Raw genomic sequence first — 11,983 nt, forward strand, 5'->3', positions numbered from 1 at the left:
AATGCATTACTCCTCCTTTTCTTCCCTTTAAATAGGATTAACAACTGATCTGAACACTGACTACTGGATTGGGCTTAACAGTTTGGATATGGACAGTGGATGGCGGTGGGCTGGCAACCATCCTTTCAGATATTTAAATTGGGCTCCAGGTGAGTGATCATTTATTGACCATTTCCTTTAAAGTGGCAGGAATACTATCCTCCACAGAACGTAGCTACATGTTGACCATAATCATTGGGGTCGTTTCGTAGAAAAAGAGCTAGGGGAACTCATTAGCATAACTCATTAGCATATGCCACACCCCCTGACATCACTGGAAGTGTGTCATAAGGCCACACACCCCGCCCCCAACGGTCCCGGCCGCCGCCGGCCTTGCAGCTCCACTGACGAGCCCCATGAGGGGCCCGGCGGTGGACCTGCAAGGCCGGCAGGAGTGCAAGGAAGCCCCAGGCAGGCAGGGGTGGGGAGAGGCAGGGAGGAAGCAACTTACCCTCCCTCTTCTCCTGCCTCCTCCTGGCTGAATGAGGGCCGGAAGCGGGGCGGCCAGAAGCAAGGGGTGGGGCTTCATCATGTGCCCCGCCCCCGTATCTTACCCGGGAGGACTGCGATCCCCCGCGATCCCCCCCAAAATGACCTCTGGGCACAACCCATTGAAAAATCATCATTACCATAACTGTGTTTTAACTATTGTCAGCTGCACCCTTTCCCCATTCTCTAGTTCATACAATATGTATAATTGAAATAAAACTGACAAATGAGACAAACAGTTGTTTGTTGCCATGATAAAAATGGGTACAATGTTAATATAAGGAAGGCCCATTGAATATCCCTGTCTTTGTTTCTTAAGGGAGCCCATCACCAGAATCAGAGAAAATCTGTGCAACGATGCGGTCTCAGAGTGGCAAATGGGAGAATAAGGAGTGCGGCCATAAACTTGGATACATTTGCAAAAAGGAAAACTCTTCATTAAACACCCCAGTCATCTCTTCAGGTAGGGTCAACTGAAAGTGAACTATATGAAAGATACAGGATGGGTCCCACAGGTTTCTTCTTCTTCTTCTTTTCCTGTGGTGCAGGGACCCTTCCATTGATACAAGTGGCTTTCATATCTGTGGAAAGTACTATTGCTAGTGGAGCAGATCTGCAGGAACTAATCATGTATATGTTTTTAAAATAATCTTTGATATAAAGTGCCCTCCAGCAGTACAAGTGGTAGCCTTCAAGTAGTATTTATTTATGTATTTATACCCTGCCTTTCTCACTGAGGCTCAAGGTAGATTTTGAATCGAATTCCAGTCAAACAGTATTAATAGCATGAGATAGCTAATAAACGGTGCAATAGGAATAAGATTACAAAGATTACAAGCAATGGAAAAAGTATCAGACATGATCAGCTAGAAACAATTCAAACAGCTATCAGACGTGATCAACTCACAACAATTTAAAAAAAGAATCACATATGCTCAGTTTGAAACAATGCAACAAAAGTATCAAACATATGTCAAATGAAAGTATCAGACATATGTCAAACAATACAGAGAATGGGATTACAGAAATTAGAACACAATGCAGTAAGAGCAGCATAATATACCCAATAAACAAATAAACATATAATATATCCCTTAACAGTGGCATAAACTGCACTACTGTTTCCTTTTCAGAATCATCTTCCTGAGTCATTCTATTATTGCCCTACTCCTTTTGTAAAAATGCACCACAGAGCAATTCTGTTTTATAATGTTCACATGATGATGGGAGCTTTTCTGTCCTCCCCAGCTTGGCCATTCCACAAAGCAGGGGCCACAACAGAGAACACAGGTGTATGGGCAGCTGACACCTTCAAAAGGCTTTGCTCAGATGAGCTAAGCTGTTGTGTTGGGGCATAGCAAGAGAGGGAGTCCTGCAGATATCAGGATCCTATGACATGTAGGGTTTTTATGTGATAACAAGTACTTTACATTGAACCCTATGATTGACAGGCAACCAAAGGGATGACTGCGGTTTGGGTGCATATCCATCTAGCTCTTGATAACAACTCAGCTGTGGCATCCAGTACCAACTGAAGCCTCCGAGTTGACTTCAAAGGAGTCTATTGTATTTGTCTCTACCACCACCACCACCACCACCACTACTACCACTACTATAGCAGCAGCCTACCACTGGTAGTACCAGTAGTAGCCATCTAAAACAATTCTTTGGACCTACATTCTTGAAGGGATCTGTCCAGTGGCAAATGGCATGGAATGAGAGAATCTGGCAGATTTTTATGCTGTTTTCCTGTGCCATAGCTCTAATTTTACCCTATATTGATTTGTATTTTACAATCTATATGTAACCTGATGTGCCCATATCCTTCCCCTGCCATTTGGCAGTTTTTAGCCCACCACTGAGCTGGCTTATAGAGGGTTGGCTATGGCTGTTTTTAGATTTTTCTGCAAACCTGGGGATCCCCCAAGTTTGGCAAAAAATCTTCTGTCACTGTGGCCTTTACTTAGGCGCCTTAATGAGGAACTTTCCAGAAAGCTTTTGATAAAGCTCCTCATCAAAGGCTCCTAAGTAAGCTCAATAGTTATGGGATAAAAGGACAAGTCCTCTTATGGATAAAAAACTGGCTAATTAATAGGAAACAGTGAGTGAGTATAAATGGGCAATTTTCACAGTGGAGGGTGGTAAGCATTGGGGTACTGCAGGGCTCAGTACTGGGTCCAATGCTTTTTAACTTGTTCGTTAATGATTTGGATTTTGGAATAAGCAGTGAAGTGGCTAAATTTGTGAATTACACTAAATTGTTCAGGGTGGTGAGAACCAGGGATGATTGTGAGGCAATCCAAGGACATCTGTCAAGGATGGGCGAGTGGGTGTCAATGTGGCAAATGGGGTTCAATGTGGTCAGAAAGAATATTATAGCCTTGGGAAAAGTGCAGAAATGGGCAACTAGAATGATAAAAAAGGGTTGGAGAAATGACACCTGAGGGGTGACACGATCGAGGTTTACGAGATTATGCATGGGATAGAGCAGGTAGAGAAAGAAGTACTTTTCTCCCTTTCTCACAATACAAGAACTCGTGGGCACTCCATGAAATTGCTGAGCAGTTGGGTTAGAATGAATAAAAGGAAGTACTTCTTCACCCAAAGAAGAAGAAGAAGAAGAGAAGAAGAGATTGGATTTATACCCTGCCCTTCACTACCCAAAGGTGTCTCAGAGTGGCTTACAAACTCCTTTCCCTTCCCCCCCCACCAACAGACACCCTTTGATGTAGGTGGGGCTGAGAGAGCTCTGACAGAAACTGCTCTTTTTCAAGAACAGCTGTGCCAGAACTATGGCTTGAACAAGGTCATCCAGCCAGGTACAAGTGGAGGAGTGGGGAATCAAACCCGGTTCTCCCAGATTAGAGTCCGCGCACTTCACCACTACACCAAACTGGCTCCTAATCACAAAGAGTGATTAACACATGGAATTCACTGCCACAAGAGGTGGTGAAAGCAGTTACAAGCATGGACAGCTTCAAGAGGGAATTGGATAAACATATGGGGCAGAGGTCCATCAGTGGCTATTAACCACAAGGTATAGATAGGAACTCTCAGTCTGGGGCAAGTGATGCTCTGTATTCTTGGTGCTTGGGGGGGGGCAACAGTGGGAGGTCTTCTAGTGTCCTGGCCCCACTGGTGGATCTCCTGATGGCACCTGGTATTTTTGGCCACTGTGTGACAGAGTGTTGGACTGGATGGGCTATTGGCCTGATCCAACATTGGCTTCTCCTATGTTCTTATGGCCCTGATGCACAGATTTAAGTATCTACAGATTGGGCATTAGTTGGCTATTAGAACATGTGTAGTTTGATCATTTTAATGTAATGTTATGTAAGACAATCTACAGTACTAGATAATGAACATTCCTGTGTAACTATATACAACATATTTTAAAAGATATTTTCATGGTTGTGACTATTTTTGTCCATAACGAATATGCCATAATGTATACTACAATATACTAACTGAATATACATTTGTTCTGCTAGTGCTGTTGTGACTGTATGAAAGTGTTTCTGTCCAAATAATACACTTTTGCTTACTAACAAAAGATGGTTTATGTTTTCAGAGTTTATTTTGTTCTTACCTCTCAGATTGCAAAAACTAATACACATGCAATAAGATAGAATAAGGTATGGCAGGCAGCAGCTCTCTCCCTCAAGAACTGAGACTATTTGCAATTTTTCTTGTAGAAAATCAAAGTATATTTTCAAATTCTATAAATATAGTGCAGTTCTGTATAATATGGTATAGATCATACATTTTATATTAAAGCAGTAAAGTAAGTCCAGAGTGATAAGAAATACAGTATTGCATATGTAACCCTTTAGCCTTAAAAAGGTCAGAATTGTGGACTGCTGAAGATCTACTGATCAGCTCTGGAAAGGAAAAGAAAGAATTGTGGATGCCCCATTCAACCCCTGAACAACACTTAAACAAATAACTTTTATTGAAAGGTGGAGGTGGAAGGGGTTCAAAATGGGTGTTTTTAAGCAAAATAGTGTAAATAAAATCTTATTGAGCAGTCCTAGATCAGAGTGAAAAGATAAGAAAGTATCTAGTCTCTGGGCTCTGACTCCCACAGGTGTTCAATTTCCAGAAATCTTATGTCTTGAGCAGCAGGCAGATCCCCATGCCATACGTCATGTAGCAACATTTATAATTTCAGAAATGTACAGCTTCTCTTATGATATAAAGTACATTTCTTTAAAGAAAAACATACCAGTTCTTAGAAGAGAGATATTTGCTTTATAATGGTAGGTAACTTCTATTTGCAACAGTCACCTCCCCAAATGGAATATTACACTGTAATTTAAAATATCCGTGCTGACAGTATATTTTAATTGAATAATTGAACCAGTCACATAATGTAATCAATCATTCTGCCTAAAATGTCCATGGATGCGGTGTGTGTGTGTGTGTTGGGATATTTGCTAATTCCCTTCTCTGGTTTGAATGGGGCAACCACAATTCTCAAGCTGTTCCTTGGGTCTTCCCTCTTTCCCAGAAACAGCATTGGGGGGATATTTTGGGGTGTAAGAAGGGTGCATCAGTGAAATTTGCTCCCTCGTACCTGCAGAAACTCTAGATGGATCCAAGCTTTATATGTTTCCACTGAATATGCTTCTTCCCTTTTTAGATGACTTGAAGCCTGTGAAATGTCCAGATGGCTGGGTTCCATACTCAGGCCACTGTTACCTCCTTCAAAGAAACCTCAAGTCGTGGAAAGGTGCACTATCATCTTGTCAAAAGGAAGGTGGAGATTTAGCCAGTATCCACAATATTGAAGAGCATAGTTTTGTCATTTCTCAGCTTGGCTACAGTAAGTACTTCTATGTCTGTATCACATTTTTATCAATCAGTTTACCTTTATTGGCATTATAAAAAGGAAAACATTAAGACAAATACATAAAAGAACATTTTTATACAGTAGGGATTTGAACCAAGGCCTCTTGAGGCCTACTGTGTTGTGTTCTTCTGGTTTTATACCGACAACAAGGTTTTTGGTACAACAACTCAGTAAATGTTACATAGGCTCCTTCTCACTTGAACCAACAATATAAAAAAGTTTCTCCAAATATCTACTTTCCTAGATTCATAATGTGAATAAGGTACATATTCACAGCAATAGCTTATTCCAGTGGCAAACCTACCAGCACAGCTGAGTCAGGAATGGATTTGAAAGTTAATAACATTTGAGAGTTGGCTTTTCAAACCCCAGTTATTTCTGCCACCCTTAAGAGTGTTTCTGGGGTCTTCAGTGGGCTGGGGGAAAACATTTTGCAGGGAAGATGCATTCTACCCCTCAAGCTCAACCACATCAAATGCAAGGAATGCATCTGGCTATTCCCGTAATGCTGCTCAGTTGCAACAATGATGCAAAAGTTCAGCTCTTCACACAGTGTTTTATTGCTCAGTTTTGCACCAGCGCCCTTTTATAAGCTATGCTAGTTTCACATAAGCATGCCCAGTGGCCTCTCAGCACTGTCATGACCTTCCGCATCAATGGATATGCTGAAGGATCCTGCTCAACACATGAAGATAGTTTCAGGAGGGTGGCCATAATAGTCTGCAATAGGAGAGCTAGATTTGAGTCCAGTAATACCTTAGCAAGACCAAAGAGATTTGGGGGATATAAGCTTTCAAGAGTCAAAGCTCCCTTCATCAGATAGTTTTCTTAGGTCACAGTCACACGTGCCAGAAAAAATGAGGGGGAAGCAAGGCTATTTCCTTCAAAGGAATTTGTCCGATGCACTTTAAAAAGGAATTGATGAATTGCATCTCTGCACTGAGGGCTCCCCATGGAGTTTGCGATGATGCACATACTGTGATGGGGGAAAAAACAATGGAATGGAGTCGGGATGGCCTGATCAGACCATTCTGACACCATGAGAGTGCACTGGCGTGATCAGACACAGGAAAGTCCATCCATGGCCCGGTGCAACCTGTTTACGACTGGATTTTCCCTGGTGTCTTTTTACTCCGCTTCTGCGGCAGAGCAGAATGGGTTGCCGATGGCTGCAGGGCACTTCCCAGATGTTGTCTGATTGCGATCTTTAAATCTGCCCGGCATTCGTACCTATGGCAGGTCTAATTGTGTGTATGATCATGCCCTTAGATCATCATCACAAGGTCTTCTACAAGTGCATGGCCTGTGAATTTCCTGCTTGTCAACCTCCAGGGCAAGGGCATTTTCAGTGGTTGCCCTTTCTCTCTGGAATCAGCTCCCTGGGGAAGTCCATGCCCTGCGGGATCTTCCAGCATTTGGCAGGGCACGTAAGACTGCTTTGTTTCATGCAGCCTTATGAAACAGAGAGCTGGCTAGCTGTTATTTAATTAGTTTTGTTGCTTTATTTATTGCGTTTATTTATTTTTATTGTATTTCTATTAATTGTATTTTTAAAATGTTGTAAACTGCCCTGAGTCCCCTGTGGGGAGATGGTCTGGGTTATAAATTAATTACGCATTTATCTACTTAAGATCCAACAGATATGCTGTGGATTGGATTGAATGCCCAGAAGACTGAGAGGTATTTTGAATGGAGTGATGGGACTCGTGTGACATACACCAAGTGGCAGAGTGGAGAGCCTACTTATCTACAAGACTCCCTGGACAACTGTGTCATCATGAGTGGAGAAGTAAAAATAATGCTGTCTGCTTACAGTAAAAATAAGGCTGTCTTCTTCTCTACCTGCTTACAAAAGATGCATTTCCACTGGGGGGGGGGGGTTGAAGGAGTCTGCTGAGCCTTCCCTCTCCCTTTGCAGGTGGCTTCAAATTGGGAGGGAAGAGCTTCAAGGTCACATAATTACTCCTCCACCCACCACTTAACTCCCTTCTCTTTCTGGGCAATGACATCAGGGAGACAGGCAAGCTGATATTCTCTTTGGCTTTGGTCTGAGAGAGCTTAAATACCACACAGCAGGCCCCCAGTTTCTGGTCCTGTGAGACTAGGCTGTCTCATGATACCTTCTCTTCCTATGGAAACCATAGGTCACTGTGTCTCTGTTGGGACCAGCAGCATTGGCTCTCCTCTGTCTCCTGCTTTTGGAAACAAAGTTTCTACACCTTATGGCTGTAAATATAAACGTGAAAATATGTACTGAATGGTTGCTGAAATCTCAGAAGCCAGAAAAAGTAACTGAGTGAGATTGCCAGTGTTTGGGGTATAGCTTTCTGTGCCTTGTATAGCCCTTTCCTCTTGTAGTTAGAAAAATCAAAATAAATGATAAGAAACACTGTAGACCCGGGCTGCGGTCACACGGAGCATTAGCCACGCTAGAGCGATGGAAGACAGGCGGAGTTTCCGGGCGCGATCTCACCGGCACATCTGGGAAGCGTAGCACTTCCGTGGCTCAACTGAGGCTTCCCGTCGAAAACACGCAGCAAAAAACTAGTACCTCGGAGGTACTAGTTTCCGGTAACTGTGGGGCAAGGGCAGGCGTCTAATCGCGTTTCCGGAGGCATCCGGCGCCCGCCCATGTCCCCTTGCGAAAAAGGTTTTTTCCCCCCCACATCTCTGTGGATGCGCACAAGCACCCAACGGAGCATGCGCAGTCGTGGTGTACACGACAAAAAACCCATCCAGTTTGCCGCACCGCGCACTTCTTTTTTGCGCGCGGAATTGTCTTGCGATCAGCTCCTCTCCCTTCCCACGGAACCTCCACGGTACCTCAATGGGAGGTCTGATCTCTTTACCACGTGTTAGTTTGCCCCGGGGCAAACTGCCACGCTTCCCCCCCCCGCGATGTTCTTCACCCACTGGCCCGGCCATAGTTAACTTTGTTCGGGGCCCCAGTTTAGCAAAATGAAAGCATGAACATTGTTTATGAAGGTCACAAGTTCCAGCTCACTTTTGTGCAGGATTTGGATTGCCTGGACACACACACACACACACACACACACACACACAAACATATATTTACTGCTACATAGATACTGTGCTAGATATATCTAAAAAAAATTGCACTGAATTGTGGAGTTCTGGCCATGTCATCCTTAAATTCTCAAATGTGAATATATTTGCAAATGATAGCATTTTCTGTAAGTTGAAAACTACTTTTCATTCTTATTCATAGACTTGAGATGGACATTTCAGTTGTTGCTGAGTAGTTTTTTTGGTTTCATTTGTAGATGTCATGTAAATATATATTGGGCAATTTATGCAGTTCTTAATGCAACTAAGGTTGCATTAAGCCGCCCTGTATGGGTAGAAGAAAAAAATCAAGCACTGGGAAATGGAAACAAAGTTCAAATTATAAGGAGCGCTGTGTCCTTCACTGAGAATCATGTCTTCACTCTTCCGTTTCCAGAATGGATATTGGGTGGATACTTTCTGTCAAGAGGAATATGGTTACATCTGTAAAAGAAAAGCTTTGGAAATTCTTTCTGAACCAGAAGATGCTGACCCAGGCTGCCAGAATGTAAGCCAGAAGTAAATTGTTTAGAAGTTTACTAAAACTGCTTAGCCTCACAAAGTTGATGCTTCATCTTCAAATTATGTTGTTTTTGTGAAGATTTCAGCAGTTACTGTTCCAAAAGGTTTTAGGTGGGTTTTCCTAAACGAAGTAGAGGTGGTTCCAGTTTTTTATTTATATTTGAGGTAAGCAGTAAAAGCTTGCCTCCAATACTTCCACTTGATGCATCCTGCTTCTCCCTGTCTCCCTGCAACAACCAAACCACTCTCTTCCTCTACATATCAGGTTCAGTCTTCATGACTTCTTCACTCTTCTCTGCTTGCCAGGGAAGAGACTTTGTTCCACTTTTGTCCTAAAGGGCTGTGCTACTGGCCTAAGAAACCTTTACTACTTACTCTAGAGCCTATTATGGACAGGTGTTTTCCTTCGCTTTCACCGTGTGTGCCCATTGGGTTTTCTTTCTAATTCCGCATTGATTTTCCTCCCTTCAGTCCTCAGTTTGCTTTTTGTTCGCTGTTTTCCTGGGTTTTCTAAGAGTGCTTTTGTGCCAGTTTCCCCCTTGTTTCACTTCCAAGCCAAAGGTAATTCAAAAGTGTACAGATTCCCTCTGATCCCCCCCATCCTTTTGCCACCCCTTGAAGGTCACTCCCTGCCCAACTTCAAGGTTGTTCCATCCACTCTAGACCTTCCACCATATGCCCCCCCTTCACCAATGTCCAAGGTCTATTTCCCCCTCATTTAATTTTTTTTAGAAGATGTAGAGAGATTCTGAGAGCACATATTTCTCTCATGGAGGTTGGAGGGGAGACAGAGCAAGGCAGCAGGAGAAGGAAGTAGCTGGAAGGAAGTCCCTGAGAACAGTATCCTGTGCAGACAAAACAACAACAGCAGAAGAGAAGTAGGATACGTAGGAAACTGACCTATCCACCTTACTGGCTCTACTGTCCCCTCTGGAGTATTGATGAGCTTTGTGCAAAAAGACATTACACTGTCCTTCACATAGCATGTCCAAAGAAGATGACCAAGGCCCCGGTCACACAGGAGGTTTAGGGCCGGAAGAGGGCTGGATTGGGGGGGCACAGCAAACGGGCATGATCAAACCGCAACATCTGGGAAGCGGTGCGCACCCGTCCCCAATCTGGCCCATCAGGCCAAAAATGAGCAGCAAAAAAGAACCTGCTAAAGAGCAGGTCTTACCTAAAAGGCCGCAGCAAGCGCGGCCGTCGGATTGCCGGCACGGCCGTCTGCAGGAGCAATTGAGGCTCCCAGCTGAACTGCGCATGCGCGCACATGCGCAGCCGGCAGCCTCGTGCTCCCTTCCGTGGCTTTCTCCCCGGCATCTGATCTTGCTGAGGAGCAACTGCGCGGTGGCTCACGGGATCTGTGTGATCCCGCCGCCGTGTGTCTCTTTTGGTGCGGCTTTCAAAAGCCGCACTTTGCCTGCATCAATTTCCCCCTGTGTGGCAGGGGCCCAAAGAAGTCAAACTAGAGCATGTAAATTTAAAGTGAAATGATATTGTTTATGTCAAAGGTACAAAGGTCCTTTTCAGATTCATTTATAGTTGAATGAATACTTTGAATTGAATGTACTTTTAAGCAGGGCTTTTTTTGTAGAAAAAGCCCAGCCAGAACTCATTAGCATAATAGGCCACACCCAACAGCAGAAACTCATTAGCATATTAGGCCACCAACCTGCCAGCACGGCTCATTAGCTTAGGCCACACACCCCATTTTACCAGAAGTCTGGTCATCCAGCCACACCCAACTTTTGCTTCTTATTCTGTTTACCTTGTTTGTTGTCAAAACCCAGGGCTTTTTTTTGTAGCAGGAACTCCTTTGCGTGTTAGGCCACACATCCCTAATGTAGCCAATCCTAATGAGTTTCTGCTGTTGGGTGTGGCCTGTTATGCTAATTAGTTCCGGCCGGGTGTGGCCAACTCGGGAGCCAGCCGGAACTCCATTCCTGTGCGTTTCTGCCCCAAAATAGCCCTGCTTTTAAGGATTCCTGATCACACAAAGAAAACCATACAAGCATCTGTCTGCAGGACGTATCAGACTATCAAATACAGGTGTGACAGTCAGGAGCGGGGGCTGTCACATTTACCTCTTCTGTCTGCCTTCCATTCATCACATTCATTCAGCTCTGCATGTCCTCTGAAAAAAGCTTAAATAATTTTAAAATCAGGAAATGTTTTTTTTATCACAGCTATAGTTTTTTTAAAAAAATTCCATCCAGCTGGCAGACTTGTGAAGAAGTTTTTATGGGGATTACTTCACTGTACACACTTGTAGACTTAGGACATGAGGCTGTATGTGGATGTCAGCTATTGATTGTTGCACTAACATGAGGTCAATAATTCTTTTTTACTGACAGGGTTGGAAAAGGCATGGATTCTATTGTTACTTAAGTGGAAAAACATTGGGGACATTTCCAGAAGCAAAGAAATTATGTGAAAGAAACAAGGGTTCCCTGGTGTTCATAGAGGACAGGTACTGAAAAGAATTTTCTCTGTTCAAGAGCAAAAGGGCATTCAAATGAAAAGAAAGACTCCCAAAGCTGTGGCTGTGTGGGGAAAGGCAGTCCCTCAGGTAAGTCGGACCCTGGCCATATAGGGCTTTAAAGGTAAGTACCAGCACTTTGAAACGGATTCGGTATGCTATTGGCAGCCAGTGCAGCGCTTTCAGCCCAGGCTGGATGTGCTTCCACTTGGGGAGGCCCATCAACAGCCTGGCCACCACGTTCGGCACTAGCTGCAGCTTATGAATTTGGGACAAGGGCAGCCCCATGTAGAGGACATTACAGTAATCCAGCCTCAAGGTGACCATTGCATGGATCACTGATGCCAGGTCATTGTGTTCGAGGAAGGGAACCAACTACCTAATCAGCCAAAGATGGTAGAAGGCTGACATTGCAGTGGCTGCTACTTGGGCCTCCATCATAAGGGAGGCATCCAAGAGCACTCCCAAGCTCCTAACCTCTGGCGCTGGCACCAGCAGCACCCCATCAAAGGTCAGGAGTGGGATCCCTACCCTCA

General features: G+C 44.0%; 1 protein-coding gene across 1 annotated transcript in view; it reads left to right on the plus strand.

Moving 5' to 3' along the window:
* The window catches only part of LOC107120956 (macrophage mannose receptor 1-like), a 59,081-nt gene that overhangs the window by 14,025 nt on the left and 33,073 nt on the right, over positions 1–11,983 (plus strand). The window contains exons 5-10 of the mRNA XM_015423748.1: positions 36–149; positions 848–991; positions 5,171–5,353; positions 7,012–7,169; positions 8,844–8,954; positions 11,323–11,438. Coding sequence (XP_015279234.1) covers positions 36–149; positions 848–991; positions 5,171–5,353; positions 7,012–7,169; positions 8,844–8,954; positions 11,323–11,438 — 826 coding nt within the window. The remainder of the gene's footprint in view (positions 1–35; positions 150–847; positions 992–5,170; positions 5,354–7,011; positions 7,170–8,843; positions 8,955–11,322; positions 11,439–11,983) is intronic.

This window comes from Gekko japonicus, unplaced genomic scaffold, assembly GCF_001447785.1.
Source record: "Gekko japonicus isolate JY-2015 unplaced genomic scaffold, Gekko_japonicus_V1.1 scaffold94, whole genome shotgun sequence".
NCBI classification, from domain to species: Eukaryota; Metazoa; Chordata; class Lepidosauria; order Squamata; family Gekkonidae; genus Gekko; species Gekko japonicus.